Source organism: Fringilla coelebs (assembly GCF_963513975.1).
Source record: "Fringilla coelebs genome assembly, chromosome: 6".
Taxonomy (NCBI): Eukaryota; Metazoa; Chordata; class Aves; order Passeriformes; family Fringillidae; genus Fringilla; species Fringilla coelebs.
In genome coordinates, this window is record NC_140034.1 from 4012895 (window position 1) to 4029485 (window position 16591).

The 16591-nt window shown below is 41.4% G+C and overlaps 1 protein-coding gene across 1 annotated transcript in view; it reads left to right on the top strand.

Moving 5' to 3' along the window:
• Positions 1 to 10910, top strand: part of PELI2 (pellino E3 ubiquitin protein ligase family member 2) — a gene marked incomplete at its 5' end in the record, with an annotated part of 67340 nt that extends 56430 nt beyond the window's left edge. The window contains 4 exons of the mRNA XM_084207060.1: positions 124 to 225; positions 5141 to 5338; positions 5624 to 5812; positions 10318 to 10910. Of these exons, the coding sequence (XP_084063186.1) occupies positions 124 to 225; positions 5141 to 5338; positions 5624 to 5812; positions 10318 to 10896 (1068 nt within the window). The 3' untranslated portion in view covers positions 10897 to 10910. The remainder of the gene's footprint in view (positions 1 to 123; positions 226 to 5140; positions 5339 to 5623; positions 5813 to 10317) is intronic.
• Positions 10911 to 16591: the final 5681 nt, after the last annotated feature.

A 16591-nucleotide genomic window follows, 5' to 3' on the forward strand; every position in this document is an offset into this window, starting at 1 on the left:
GATACACTGCTTTTCCTGATCACAGCAAAGGTGTTTATGTAGAAAAATTATTTGATTACAATATTTTTGTATGTAATAGACATCTTTTTTTTTCTTTTTTCTTTTTTTTTTTTTTATCCACAGGCAATCAGCTCAAAAGGCCACCACAGCATCTCTTACACATTATCCAGAACCCAGACAGTGGTCGTGGAATATATTCATGACAGAGATACAGACATGTTTCAGGTAAGGTTTTAAAATACTTGGATTGTTTTTTAAAAGCAACATAAGAAACCCCAGTTCTGCCTTATCCTCTGGGTGTTCTCTGTGACCTGTGGGATTTCCACAGCCTGACCCAGCTGCATTAATATGGGAGCACTTAGAAATTTTGCATTATTCTGCTCTTTGCAAACCCACAGCAGCATCTGTTAATATTCTTACTGACTTAGTCCTTTAATTGCACTCTGCCTTTTCTCCAAAGACAAACTGTACTGGAGAGAAAAGTGTGCTCTGTTTGGATTCATGAGTGAGCACAGAATGGCACCCATCCCCCTCCAGATAATCATGTAGCTGGAGTAAAAAGGAAGTGGAAGGAGTAGGACATGGGATGGGGAAGGAGGAAGGTAAAAGGAGCTGGGCACTAGGGGAGACAAACCAGTGATAAATGATATTTATAATTTCAGCCCATTAGGATGAGTTCCTGAGGGGTGTCAGGAGGTGTGGGCTGAGTTTCTCTAAGCTCCATCTATTGTCCAGCATGTGCTCAGTGTCCCCTGTCTGCATTTGTGTTTTTCTGCATCATTTGCCAATGTAGTCACCTAAGTGACTTTCTTGTGCCATGGTTATTTTTATGTATAATAAGAGAGAGCAGAAATCCTGTGGGAACCCCAAACCTGGGGAACCCCAAACCTGGGGAACCCCAACATTCCAAACCACCTTTTTCATTCTAGACTGGTCAGGTCTGTGTTATTTCGAGCATCTCACCAGGAATTGTTATCCCTCCTCATTCAGCCTTTCATATTTGAAAGGGTCAGCAGCTGAGTGCTGTTGACAGAGAGGAAATAACTCTTTGGAGGTGTTGTTGCTTCTGTGTTTTGCTCTATATTAAATTTTCCAGTGTGTCTGAAACTATTAGGTCCAAATAGGAATTGATTAAAACCCAGTCTTATTCATTTGCTGCAGAATGAAGGATTGAACAGCCAGGATGAACTGAAATAGGTTTTTCTGTGTTGACTAGTGAAAGACAAATGTAACCCATCCTTTGGGCTTACTGTGTGATGCTTGTTCAGCTCTTGAGTAGCTACAGTACAATTTTTCCCTGTATATAAATTTTGAAAAGCCATTTTTGAAAGCTGGATTTTTCTTCTTTTCGAGTACAGTAAATAATGAATAAAGAGTTGCAGAACTTGCCCAGAATTTTCTGGGCATACTGTGTAGGCATCTATTGCATAGTGTCCTAGTGGTGGGTACAACTTTTTGGGGGAATAAGACACCATTTCAGTCTGGGGGTGTGTGGGGATCCTGCTGTGACCTGATCTCAGTGTGACCTCGAGTGCTGTGTCCTGCTTCAGGTTTCTGCTCTCTGGCTCTTTCCTGCATTGGCCTGCAGGAGTGGTCTGCTGGACTGTGGCAGTAATTCCCCCCTGAAGCAGTGCCAGAGCAGCTGGAGAGCTTTCCATTATTTATATGAGGCATTAGATTTTAACTGTTCTCATGAATCTGTTGGAGAAAAGTTCCTTGAGGATGTTTAGTGCAGCCCTGTGGTACATGATGACAAAATTCATGTTTGTTGACCCACAGAGTAGAGTTTCATTGTTGGTCAGACATCACTTGGACAGACAATGCTTGGAGTTTGATGTTTTCTTTCTAAATGTGTGTTCTTGGCTTGTGTAGGATGTGGAAATTGAAAAGGGAAGGATAATTCCTGGACCACAAGATTATCCTGAGCCTTGAGGCCCCACTTTGACTACAGTTAACATGTATTATCCTGGGCAAATCTTGGCTTTTTGTTCTTTATTCCCAGTCTGCTTCTGGAGCTGTTGCTCTGCTGTATTGTTTGTAGTTTTGGTTTTTGAGTTTTTCAATGTAACTATATTTTGGAATCTGTGTGCAAATGCTGCTGTGCACCTTTGTCTGAGTGACATCCAGGTCAGATTTCTTCATTTAATTACAAAAAAGGATGCACAAATGTGTTCCTCTGGCATCTCCCAGGCTCTATATGCTCCAGCATCTATGTGCTGCTATAAATGAAGATTTTTCCTCAGAGTTGAATGATGCATTGTTGTTGTTGGTGCTGCATTAGGTGAAGTTGAACCTGTTCTGTCATGGTTTGATGGGGTGAAAATGGGTTGATTATATCTGCTCGTGCCACTACAAAACCCAAAATGTGCTGCTCCTACCCAAAATAACCACAAGTTTATACAAGATGCAGGTACATTCAATACAAAGCATTGATTTTTTTTTTTTCCTGAAAAATGACCCTTCAGAAGATGCAGAATCCAATTCTCACTCTCACCAGAGTGAAATTCTGTTGAAGCCCAAGAAGCTGCAGCTGTTAAATTCTGTGCTGGCAGAGTTTGCCTTGTCAGGAGCAGGGTTTTACTGACAGCAGCAAAGGCTCTGCCTGCCTCTAACACAGCTTTAACAATCACCTGCAGAGGACACAACTCCTGCTGCCTCTGCAGCACCTGGCACATTTATGGGTTCTAGTTGGCAGCAACTTGGGGAAATCAGATGACACAGTTAACAAGAAGGGTCCCAAAGTACAGCCTGAAGTTGCCAGAAAGAAGAAAAGTCTTCTGTGGTGTTGTGAAAAATGGGAGAAAATTGAGTAATGAAGTGTGTAAAGAGCAGCTCTGAATAATGGACTGGCTCTGCAGTGACTGTGGTCTGGCTGCAACTGCAGATGAGGTAAAAGTTCTGCAGGGTGGATGTTGATAGCATCAAGTTTTTCATTTATTCCTTAGGCATTTGCTTTTCAGCTGATCTCAAACCCAAATTCATGATTTAATACAGAGCTTGAGAAAATGGCCAGATTTTGAAGGCCAGTTTTTCAAATAAATTCAAATGCTGAAAAGTAGCACAATACATGACTTATCCTCTAGAAGGCTTTCTCAACTGGAAAAGGGAAGAAAACCAAATATATAAAATATTTGATTTTGCATAGACATACTTGTGACACAAATGAGATAAGTACTGAAGTGTTTATATAAAATACTACATATCATTCTAGAGATTTTAAAAAGCCCATAGATGCATTGTTTGTAGATCTTAATGGTTCTAGTTAAAGAAATTGGAATTTCATGGTGAATGATTAGTGTGATGTTAGTGTGATGTAAGGCTGGGAGCACACAGTTCTGTGATTTGTCATCCTTTAAGGAAAAATGAGGCAGATTTTTCTCTAATTGCATCTAAAAGCTTTGAGAGAATGATCTATTTCAGAGACTGCAAGAGGCAGAAACTTGTTATGAACAAATTAATTTCATATTTGTTATTGATTATCCTTTAAGAGACTCCACGTACAGATGGAGAATAGTCAAAAGTTATTCATGAGGTTCCTGCTGCTGCTCAGTTCTGACTCCTGGCAGGAATTGCTTTAGATGGGAAATAGGAGCCTGGTAGAAATAATACTGTAAAAGGAAGAAGAATATTGCTTTGTAAGATTTAGCTTCAAGTTGTCAAGTTATATAAATCAGGAATATCCCATATTAAATAGTTTCTAAACTCTCTCTCCTGGGTATTCTAGTAGACACTTTCTGTGAGAAATTGAAATGTAGACTTTTGATTAGGCCTTGTTGAGTATTTCCTGTGCAGGGAGCTGTGCATTTTCTGCTTGTGCTGAGCCCTGTGATGTGGAGACAGTAACTGAATGTGTCACTGGAGACATGAATTCTGACATGTGTTAGACTGCAAGCCTGCAAACAGAGCTTGAAGGAGAAGCACAGCAGAGATCCCTGCACTATTCCTGTCAATCCAGTTGTGATAAGGTTTAGGTGTGGATAATACTCATTTCCTTGACTCTTGAACAATGTTTCTTTAAAGCAGGTTTAGTTTGCAGAGATGTTTGTTAATGATAGAACCATACATGGCTCCCCATCAAGATCTGAGTGAAATGGAACTTCTTGGGGGACAGTGAGATCATGTTTAGTGAGGAGGTTATTTAATATCAGATACCTGGTAACTGAAGGTAGTTTCATGTGAAGAGTATTCCTAATTCTGTTTGATCACAGGGTGTCTGTAAAATTAATATTCCGTTCCACTTCTTGTTCCTCAGCTCCACTTTCCCAGTTAAGCTCAGAGTTGGTGTAACACTAATTTGCCTGTAGAAATACTGATAAAACCTCACTGTCTGCCTGGCAGTCAGATACTTCCATCCATGTAGTCTTGAAGTTTTCTGTCCCAGATGTTTCCAGATTTAGAATTAAATTTTTTAGCTGACAAGACAGAAAAATCTTCCTGTCTACTACTGAGTCTTCTTAGTCTTCCTATCTACACACTAATGGGTGTGTTTCATTTCTGCTCAACTCAAGGAAGTTTTAAAATTCTGTTAGTCATGCATGTGCATGATTAGGAATAAATTTCAACATAGGGTGATGGGTTTTGCCTGACAACTCTTGTTCCTGGGACTACAAACCCTGAAAACATGAAGGTGGGTAGCTCTTTGTTATGACATATCAAAATAACCAAGTTCTGGGTCTAAAAAAAGTCCTTTATTTTCATGGCAAATGTATTTGGAACTGGAAAATGTGAATAAAACTCATCAATCCAAGTTAGTGCTTTCTTAACTGACAGAATGTAGTGGTAAGTAATTTGCTGTGGTTGGATGAGGAAATAACAAGGTGATAAAAGTAGTCTCACCAAAAAAAGTATTATCAAACAGATCAGTTGTGTTAATCTGTTTCAAGCAAGCATGAACATCACTTGTGGTAAGTGAAAATTTGTCATTCCATGTCTGTGATGTATTTCTGCCTAGGACAAATGTGGAAATACAAGTGAGTCTCTGGCTGGATCTGAACATCAAAAATTCAGTAGGCAGAAGTTTGTGATGTCATCAGTATTAACCTGGCAAAACTGTGTCCTCAATGCTTCATATTCCTGTGGTTATTTCTATTTATACCATTGTCTTAATTTTTTTTTTTTTTTTTTTTTTTTTTTTTTGCAGGTTGGGAGGTCTACAGAAAGCCCCATAGACTTTGTAGTGACAGACACTATTTCAGGAAATCAAAACAGTGATGAAACCCAGATTACCCAGAGCACCATCTCCCGATTTGCCTGCAGGATTGTTTGTGACAGGAACCCACCATACACAGCAAGGATCTTTGCAGCTGGCTTTGACTCGTCTAAAAATATATTTCTTGGTGTAAGTACTTCTAATAATGGTGTTACAAGCAAGCTCTGGTTTATATTCTGTTACTTTCAAATCTCCTTGTACTTGTTGATAACTTGTACTGTCATTAGACTTTTATTACTCCAATGCACCAGCTGCAGTGTTAAGTAGAAACTGCAGTTTTATGTGCCTGAGTTGTCACCAGCAGAGACTCGTGCTCATAATTGTTCTTTAACAATGAAGCTGCACTTTAGGAGCTATTAGAGGATTTTCTTTAGGTTGGTTTGATGCATTTCTGATAGTCACTGTCACACCTAGGAAAAAGCAGCCAAGTGGAAAAATCCTGATGGCCACATGGATGGATTGACAACCAATGGGGTGCTGGTGATGCACCCCAAGGGAGGCTTCACGGAGGAATCCAAGCCCGGGGTGTGGAGGGAGATCTCCGTCTGTGGGGACGTCTACACGCTCCGGGAGACCAGGTCTGCTCAGCACAGGGGCAAACTGGTGAGTGGCAACTTGTTGGTTTGGGTATTTTTTAATTTTTATTTTTGTTGAGGTTGGGACTGAAGGCACTTGAGATGATAGTCCGTGTTCAGACTCATTAAACACTGAGGTGTTTTTTATTTTTTATCAGTGTCACAGTCTTACAGCAGTGAGTTCTGTAGTTTTTCATGAACAAGGCACAAAAATGGTTAACTGTCTTTTAAGGCTAAACTATCTAATTAAGAAATGACACCTAAATTATTTTCACTTTTAACCCAATCTCTCGAAGTCCCCACTGTGGACTTTTCTGTCCAACTACAAAATACCACCCAAACCCATGGAGAAGAAAGAAGGTAAGGAAGAACAACCTGCTTCTGCCCTAAAACTTTTATCTTGCTTCCTATTTATTACTATATTCTAAAACCCCAAACTCTAAGTTTTCCACCCAGTGATATTACACACTTCTAACGAATTACACACCCGTAATCTCAGTGCTATCAATCAATTTTGGAAGCCTGTTCCACAGCTTCAGGTCAAATGTAGTGTTCTCCAGGAAGTCAGAGTCTGTTTGTACAGAAAGTCTAAAATTTCCAATGTCCAGAACTCCATCAGGAAGTGACTGAAATTAATCAAGGGGTACTGTGGGTGTGACAGTCTGGTCAGAGAGACAGAAGTTAGATCAGCTTTCCCATGAATCAGTCTGGGAAGTTTCAGGGAGCTGGAGAGAAAGGAGGATAGTCAAAAGCAAACAATCCAGAGGTGGTGTTTTGTTACGAGCTGTTTTTCCATAAGGTTGTTTACAAATGGGTGTCTTCATAATTAGCCAATGGTGATGGTGTTTTGATTAAAGGACAGTCAGGTCCACCTGTAGAGACCTGGAGTATAAAAGGAATGGGTTCCTGATAAAATTGTTACTGGCCTTCTGAAAATGCATGGACTGTGTCACTCTTTATCAGTGTCACTTCTGACTCAACAGTGACAGGGTATTTTGTTTTCCTGGCTTTGAGTGGAGGCAGGTACAGGGTTGCTGGCCCTGAGCAGTGGCACTGTGAGTGTGTAAATCTGTGTGTTACAGCAGATTTTATACTGAGTGTGTGGGAGAACACTCAGAACTTTCTGCTAATGCCACTTTTCCAACTGAAATAGCAGAGTGTAAAAGCAAAATAAACTCTGCTCTGGAATCTCCATCTCTGGAATGTTCTCCTGGGACATGGGGATGTTTGGAAGTTGCTGCATGGGGAGCTGTCTTTTGCAGTACTGCCAGAAGAGTCCACTTTTGTGCAAGAGCAGTTTGGGTAAGGCAGCTTCTGTTTGATTTACCTGCCACTGGGAAGATAAGAGGAGCCCTGGAAGTATATTCCTGTTGTCTCCTGTGAGTCAGGATGAGCTTTGCCTTTGCCAGAAGTGAGAGATTTCAGCTGCCAGGGACCTGTGACACATAAAACCAGGAGAGAAGTTCAGTGAACTGACTTTGCGACTCTGCCATTGGCTTTGCAGAAAACCGACTGCAGAAAGAGTTAGGGGAACGGAATTGGGCTGCTCTGCTTTCAGCAGACACCCTCCAGGACATGAATTGCTTTGTCACACTGATGGTGGCAGGCAGACGTTGCCTGGGGACCTGGACAGATGATGTGGCAATTGCAGCCTTTGTACGTGGTTAGCAAAACACCTTTTTAGTGCTGCTAAAGAGAGGCACAGCAAAACAAATGAATCCCCCTCCCTGCATCCAAAACGAGTTGAATTCTCATTTAAATGAAATTGCACGGCACCCTGGTATTGATGTGATCAGTATTCCTTGATTTGGTTCATAAAACCAAATGCAGGCTGTATAATGAATTGAACACGTTGCATATGAGGGAGCTTTTTGTTTTGCTGTTTGTGAAGGAATTATCTGAAAAGAGCATCAGATCAAGGCTTCTCTCATCTGTACTTGAACCACTACGTTTTTCTGCTGGAATTACTTGGCAGTGGTGACCTCTTATTTGTAGTGTGTATTGTACCACTGAGGTGTTTTGTGCAAGGATGATCCACAGTTAATCTGTGAATTTAAACTGGATTAAAATGTAAATGCTAAATTGGTTCTCATTCATAGTATTCTTAGGCAGATATGATGATTTCATGTGACCTACTTAAATGTATTTGTTTGTATTTGGCTGTTTGTTCTGCCTTAGTGGTATTTTCTGCATACTTTCTGTGCATAAAGCTTGGCAGTAGGTCTGTTTTTCTCTTTAATTTTATAAAGAGCCTTTTTAATATATATTCATCATTAATGAACTGATAGCAAAAGCATGGATTGCTTATATGTTTGGGACATTAAAATAAAGAATATTTCAGTCAAGTTCAATGTGTGTTTGGCATAATCCCTTGAAAATGTTGTAAGTACCTGCTTTTAATCAGAGAGAAGCCTTTAGGCAGTGCATGCTGGGGCTGTGTTTGCTTGGAATACCTCATTAAATAAGAGGGCTAATGAGTGGGGTGGGTAATTGTTCATAAGCTGAGCTTGTGTGACTTCAAATTTGTCACCTGAGAAATTCAACTGGTAATTCTGTCTGCTGCAGTGCTAAGCCATGCAGGTACCTGTGCTGCTGCTGCTGAGACACACTGGGAACTCATGTTTCTGCAAAATGCTTGACCCTTGCCACAACCCCTGAAAAAATGGTTTTTGAGAGGCAGGACAGCTGGCCTGTCCTGGGTAGCAGCTTTTAGTCCCAAAAATTTAGTCCCAAAATGACTTGGTTGGGTTTTTTTTGGTTTTTTTTTTCCTCTGTGAGCAGCTTCTGTCAGTGTTATGTGGGTAAAGAATTCCAGGAGAGAATCTGCTAATGCAGCCCTCAGGGAATGGCACGTCTTTTCTTCAGTCTATCAGGACTTACTGAAATATGACAAAGGCACAGAGAATCAATATTGGAGAGAAAAAAAAAGCATGCTCAGGGGCCCAAAGACTGTATAATAATTTATATTGCAACTGCAAATGCAAATCCCCTGTACAAGCACAGAATAAGAGAGCCGTGCTCGTTATAATCCTAGATGTAGGTTAGGAGGTGAGGTGGATTCGGGACAACAATAAGACAAAATTAAGCAGGTTAATGCTGAGAAAAGTTGTGTGGTGTCTGCGTGGTGTTTATGAGGTCCCCAGGAGAAGGGAAGAGATGATAATTTGACTTCATATTCTCAGAAGGCTGATTTATTATTTTATGATATTATATTAAAAGAATGCTATATTAAAACTTTACTAAAGAAGTAGAGAAAGGATACATCAGAAGGCTGATTTATTATTTGATGATATTATATTGTATTAAAAGAATGCCATACTTTTAAAACTAAAACTATACTAATGAAATAAAAACTGCCATACTTTTAAAACTAAAACTATACTAATGAAATAAAAACTGCCATACTTTTAAAACTATAAAACTATACTAAAGGAATAGAGAAAGGATAGATCAGAAGGCTGATTTATTATTTGATGATGTTATTTTGTATTAAAAGAATGCCATACTTTTAAAACTAAAACTATACAAATGAAATCAAAACTGCCATACTTTTAAAACTATAAAACTATACTAAAGGAATAGAGAAAGGATAGATCAGAAGGCTGATTTATTATTTGATGGTATTATTTTGTATTAAAAGAATGCCATACTTTTAAAACTAAAACTATACTAATGAAATCAAAACTGCCATACTTTCAAAACTAAAACTATACTAATGAAATAAAAACTGCCATACTTTTAAAACTAAAACTATAGTAAAGAAATAGAGAAAGGATGGATCAGAAGGCTGATTTATTATTTGATGATATTATATTGTATTAAAAGAATGCCATACTAAAACTATACTAAAGAAGTAGAGAAAGGATAGATCAGAAGGCTGATTTATTATTTGATGATATTATTTTGTATTAAAAGAATGCCATACTTTTAAAACTAAAACTATACTAATGAAATCAAAACTGCCATACTTTTAAAACTATAAAACTATACTAAAGGAATAGAGAAAGGATAGATCAGAAGGCTGATTTATTATTTGATGATGTTATTTTGTATTAAAAGAATGCCATACTTTTAAAACTAAAACTATACTAATGAAATCAAAACTGCCATACTTTTAAAACTAAAACTATAGTAAAGAAATAGAGAAAGGATAGATCAGAAGGCTGATTTATTATTTGATGATATTATATTGTATTAAAAGAATGCCATACTAAAACTATACTAAACTCTAGAGAAAAGATACATCAGAAGGCTTAACAAGAATGGATAATAAAAACCTGTGACTCCTCAGAGCCTTGACACAGCTGGACCGCGATTGGTCATTGAATTAAAACAATTCACATGAGACCAATCAAACAATCACCCACCACATTCCAAAGCAGCAGAACGCAAGGAAAAGCAATCAGAGAATTGTTTACGTTTCTCTTGGAGGCTTCTCAGCTTTCCAGGAGAAGAAATCCCGGCTGAGGGATTTTTTTTTATTAAAGATCACAATGACAGCGTGTGTAAAAGCTCTTTGTGTCCTGCCACCAGGTAGAAAACGAGACCAACGTGCTGCAGGACGGCTCCCTGATCGACCTGTGCGGGGCCACGCTGCTGTGGCGGACGGCGGACGGGCTCCTGCACTCGCCCACGCAGAAACACATCGAGGCGCTGCGGCAGGAGATCAACGCCGCCCGGCCCCAGTGCCCCGTGGGCTTCAACACCTTGGCCTTCCCCAGCATGACCCGCAAGGACGTGGTGAAGAAGAAGGACGTGGAGGAGAAGCAGCCCTGGGCCTACCTCAGCTGCGGCCACGTGCACGGCTACCACAACTGGGGCCACCGCAGCGACACGGAGGTGAACGAGCGCGAGTGCCCCATGTGCAGAACCGTTGGCCGCTACGTGCCTCTGTGGCTGGGCTGCGAGGCCGGCTTCTACGTGGACGCCGGGCCCCCCACGCACGCCTTCACCCCCTGCGGACACGTGTGCTCCGAGAAAACTGCCAAATATTGGGCCCAGATCCCGCTGCCTCACGGCACCCACGCCTTCCACGCCGCCTGCCCCTTCTGCGCCACGCAGCTCACCGGAGAGAACTGCGTCAAGCTCATCTTTCAGGGCCCCATCGACTGAGGAACTGCACGGAAATGACCACAATAAAAAGTTTTTTTTGAACGGTTTACTGTGAAGATTTTTTGCCACTAATTGGAGATTTTACCTTTTTTTATAATGTTGTTAATATAGGGGGAGGTAGGGTGGGGATGGGGGGGGGAGCGATGGAGGAGATGGAGGGACCGCGGTGGGATTGGGATACATTGATACCTGGAACTCGACAGATATCAGTGGTGTTGCATGCTCGAAAGCAGCATATTCATGGAGTCTTCTTGGTCAAATTGTAGTATATTTGTAATCTTTTTATTAGTACCCTGGATCAGAAAAAGGTGTCTTAAATGATTTTTTTAAGCTAAGATTTTTTAATGGAAAGGTTTTTTCTTCTAAACTTTGACAAGCCTTTAAAACCTATTTTTCAAATCTAGAAGGAACATACAGAATGTAACTGTCTTTAATTTGCAATATAATTTAACTTGAATAGTTTCTCAAGGAGCAAATACAGAATGTGTGAACAACCATAGGTGAATGTTCACTAGAGATAATTGGATATGTAAGAGAAAAATTAGCTGCCTAAAGTGTAGAGGATAAAAGCTATTAAAATATCTATTATGGTATAACACAGCTGGCCAAAAAGGCATCAAAGATTACTTGAAACTGAGGAAATCCTGTTTGCATTGATTTCCTTTCAGTGTAGTAGATATCCACTGGCTATTAGGTATGGGAGATGGCTGATTATTTTCTGATTTGTTTTGGTGATTTTTTTTTTTTTTTTTTTTTTTTCATTTAACCTGCATCTGGTGAAACCACTTTGCTCTTTTCCATACTTAGCTCTGGAGTTTAAGCTGATGTTCTGTGTATGTGTAGTCTGGCTTTTTTATTTCTGCTTTGCTTGCCCTCAGTGCTTTTTACCCAGGACCTTTGGGTGAGTGGAGGCCACAGATTCCCAAAATGGTTTGGGTTGGAAGGAACCTTAAAGCTCATCAGTTCCACTCCCTGCCATGGGCAGGGACACCTCCCACTGTCCCAGGCTGCTCCCAGCCCTGTCCAGCCTGGCCTTGGGCACTGCCAGGGATCCAGGGGCAGCCACAGCTGCTCTGGGCACCCTGATGGAGCCAGAGGCGTGTCCAGGCTTTGCTGCAGCGATGAAGGGGTGGTGCCACAGCAGGAGGTGTAGGTACAGCTGGTACAGAATTTATTTCCATAAACCTGAATTTAAGAAAGCACTTAGTCTGTCTTTAAATCTCAGCCCATGTCTGGGGCTGTTTAGATTCTCAAGAGCTTCAGTGCATTGTGGTTATTTGCTGTTACGTTTAAAATTTTAAAAAAAGGCAATTTAAAATAAGTTATTTTTTAAGCTCACTTGAAAGCATTCTCACTAGAAGGGAGAGCATCATTTCCAGTCCAGCTGAGCATTTTTGTTCACTTTTCAACTTGCTGCCATCTGTCACCTTTTCTTTTGCAGATTGAGTTGTGTTTGTATCTCTTCTTTCCCCCAAATGTTTGCAAATCAAACAACATTCAAATGTAATCAAATATATGCACTGGGGTGGTACATCTGAAGTGGATCACTTGAAATTCGTGACTTTTTAAGAGAGCTGATAAATGTTTACTATGGAAATAATTAAATCAGAATTTCATATGAGGCGTACCCTGCCCACTGTTAGGCTCATTTCATGCAGAATGATTACTCTTTGGTTTGTGGGTTTTTTTTTTTTTCCTTTATGCTTTCTGTACTCTTGGTATCTGAGGTATCAATCTATCCAGGTTTTAAAAAAAAAATTGGGAGAAATCTATAACATCTCTAGATGAAATTGATCATTCAAGCTCAGTTCTGTTTAATCAACTATAGCTTTTTGCTATATCTGTGCCCTTTGTATAAATATATAATTTATATGATTTTAATATATTCTGTATATATATATACTTGAATTGGCCTGTTCATATTTTGGTTGTAAAATTGTTTTATAGTTAACCTTATAAACATTTTACATGTCCCTTGACAATGGGGATGGATTTTGTCTGCTGCTGTTTTTAGTATAATTTTGCTGTATACATGTTCAGCATTTTAATAATTTGAAGATAGCTTTACTTTTCTTTTTATGCTTTTGCTGTTTAAAAAAAAATACAACTCTGCAGCATTTTTTTTTCCTAAAAGCCCCAAACTGTACAGTTTTTGTCCCACTCAGTGATTGGAAACAGGATAAACCTTGTTAACCTACAACTATATGCTTCTTCCTAGTGCCTTTTCAAAGAGATCCTCTTGTGATTCCATATTCCAAGTCCTTTCTCCCAGCCTTGCTGCTCATCTCCACAGAGAGCAGCAGCCCAGCCAGGTGGGGGAGAAATCCAGACTCAGAGGTGCCTCTTCCTCACCCCTGAGCTCCTGCAGGTTCCTCAGGTGCCACAGTCATTCCTGGTTAGCAGATACCTCATCTGGGAGAGGCAGCCTCACTCCTCCCTCCCTCCCTGCTGGACTCACACCCAGGAGATGCTCCTGGCAGAGAATCTCCTGGCTGGGTTCAGCTCCCTCCATGTGCAGCATTCCCTGAGGCTGAGCTCAGCAGGGTCTGCACGTGGGGTTGTGTCCTCTGAGCCCCCACAGGCTGGAAACACCCCAGCACCACCTCCCTCCCCCATGCTTCACCCCTTCCCTTCACTCTGCAGTTTAATTGCTGCTTCAGGGCTTCCTCTCCCTTCTGCTCCCCGTGGAAGGTGGATGTGAGGTGTTGGGAGAATCCTCTCTGGAAACACAGCGCACCATCAGGCTTGCTGTATTTGCCTTGTGTGAAGCAGAACCCTGCATGATGGTTTGTATCCAAGGGAAGTGGCTGTTTGAAACTGTTTAAACAAGATTTATTTTTTTTCCTTTTGCTGTTGGCAGTTCTGTAAAACACAAGGAAAACTCTGAGAATCCCAGAAGGGGCAAGGCTGGAAGCGACCACAGGGGGCTCATCTGGTCCCACCTCCCTGCTCCAGAGGGGCCATCCTGGAGCACATGGCAAGGATGGCTCTGGAATATCCCCAGCCAGGGAGACTCCACACCCTCTCAGGTCTCTGCTGAGGGAAGTTCTTCCTCATGTGCAGGTGGAACCTGTGGGCATCAGCTCCTGCTCATTCCTCATGTCCACAGAGCAGGGCCTGCTCCATCCTCTTGGCACCCCCTTTAGATTTTTATACACATTGATGGGGTCCCCTCTGTTGTCTCTTCTTGGGGCTGAACATTCCCAGCTCCTTCAGCCTTTCCTCCACTCCCTTCATCCTCGTGGGAGGATTTGCCCTCTGCTGTTCCTGCTCCAGCATCTCCGTGTCCCTCCTGTCCCGAGGAGCCCAGAACTGGGCACAGCACTCTGGGTGTGCCTCAGCAGGGCTGAGCAGAGGGGCAGGATTCTTTTCTGGGCAGCAATTTCCCCAGGTCTGTGTGGAATTCAGGGACCTTGCTGTTCAAATCCAGGGTCAGTCCTGCAGAGTTGGATTTGCTGGGGAGGCAGAAAAGTTTGTAACAGGATTTTCTTCAAACCCTGCTCTGGTGAAATGATGGAGCCTTCAGCTCCTAATCCTCACCTTACCCCAGCTCCATAAACACCTCCTCTGCTCTGGTACCTCTATAGTAAAATGAGTTTGTGGATAAATAAAATTAGAGTCAGGATACTTGAGAACCAACCTCAGGTTTATTCATTATTTCAGTGTTAGGATGTTCCCTGCATCCCATTTCCAATGCTGGCAGTGTATTCCATAAGGATTTTTTTATCACCTGTTTCTGTTGATTCTATCTGAATGCCTCAAAAGCAGCTTTGACTGCATAACTTAGAACTAAAAGTATTTTTCTAGTCTGATTTTTTTTAAAAAGATGATATCTGTCAAATCCCTGCACACTGGACCTGGAACCCTTCCCTTTTCCCTGGCAGCTTTCTGGGAGAGTGCTGAAGTCTAAATAAAATGAGTGGTGAATGCTTTTCTTACTGGGAGTTGTCCAGTTGTACAGGAGAGTTCACATGAGACTGTGTTTTATTCATTAATTTTTTTCAAATGTCATTTTGTGCATCAAGTCATAGCACTGTACAGGTCAAGTAATTAAAGAGGAATCTTTTTTTTTTTCCATTGTGAGGATGGGAATGGGGATCAGAAGAGAATTCTGTTGAACTGGTTCCAGTAGGGAAAGAGCAAAGGAACTGCTTGGAAATCTGACTGGAGCTGTTCCTCCTTTCAGACCTCATCCATGCCCTGCAAAGGATTCTCCTGGGTTTGTTAGGAAGTTCTGGGATGCTCTGGAGAGCCTGTGACCTTCCAGTGAGACACTCCTTGGTGTTTTAGTGGCAGTTCCTGGAATTTGGCTTCAGAGAGAGGAGCCAGAGATACACTGAGTGTGTCATAGTGAGAGACTGCAGTGGAACTGTGAACAGAACTTAATTATGTTTTAGTGCTTAATTATATTTTAGGGCTGTGGTCATTCTCTGTTTAGTGCTCTTGCAGTAGCTGGTGGATTCCTCACCATTTTTTCATTCTTCTGGAAGTGGAAGGAAACTTCTCCAAGAGCATCCTGTTTCTGTTCCTCCATCCCACAGTCTTGACACTTTCCTGTGGTTGGAGAACCATTGGTAGGGATGTGGTTGTGGTGAGGACTGGCAGGCATTTAAATCCATTTTTAGCCTGGTAGGAAAACTGACCTGACTCTTCCTCCTCATTTCCTCAGTTTTTCACCATCCTGTGAGTCCTTGGCTCCTCATTTTTTATTTATCCACACATTGCAGGTACACAAATAAATACAGCTTGGAAGGAAAACAAGGAAAACACAAGTCAGGTGTTTTTGCAGTGTCTTTTGACAGATATTTCTCATTATTTTGGGTTTTCTAAGCAATGGTCACAAATCTGCACACTCAGTGTTGTAAGGTAAAAGGACGAATGTAGAAGGTAAGGCTGGTTTGGGGGGTGGGGGCAGTGTCTAGGATGGAGTCCCAGTGGCTCTGCAGTCTGTGTCCCACTGGAAGAGACTTGGAAGAGCAGTGGAGTGACCCTGGACAGGCAGTAGAGACAGATCTCCGCTGTCTGTGCTGCTCAGTTTTCATTTATTGGCAGCAGAACAGAAATTGGAGCCGCTTGGGCACCCAAACCCCAGTGTCTGTCCAGATTCCTTCATTGGGGGCACATTTATGTTTTCCTGGTGGGCAAGCCAGTCTCCAAGTCACCTGGAGTCCCTCCTGCTGCTGTCCTGGGGATCAGGGATGGGAATGGCTCTTGGATCCACCAGGGAGAGCCCTTGGAAGGCAGCACAGCTGTAGGAAAAGCCTCTCTCCCACAGCGAGCCCTGTGTGATGGAGGGTGATGTTTACCTTAAAAACAGTGTGAGCAGCTGTTCAACTTCTGGGTATATTTGTAAAATTGGTCTTTTTATACACCGTGTGAAATGGACTGGAATAATTTCTTTTGCTGTTGTACCTGTGGAAGTACAAGCCATTTTACAGGAAAAAAAAATAATTATAAAACAAATTAAAATATTATCTCAGTATTGTCACTGACTCCTTCAGTTTATTTTCCCTGCTGGTTGGTTGTCAGAGCTTGACTTTGATTTGCAAAAAACCATATAAACAACTTCAAAAATAAATGGTTTCTTTTACTCTTTCATCCCCTTTCTACTCAGCAAACAAAACCTGAAGCCTTTGATTGAGGATTCTTAAATATTGGAGGTAGTGGAGCGTGTTCAGGTGTGAGTGCTCTGGAA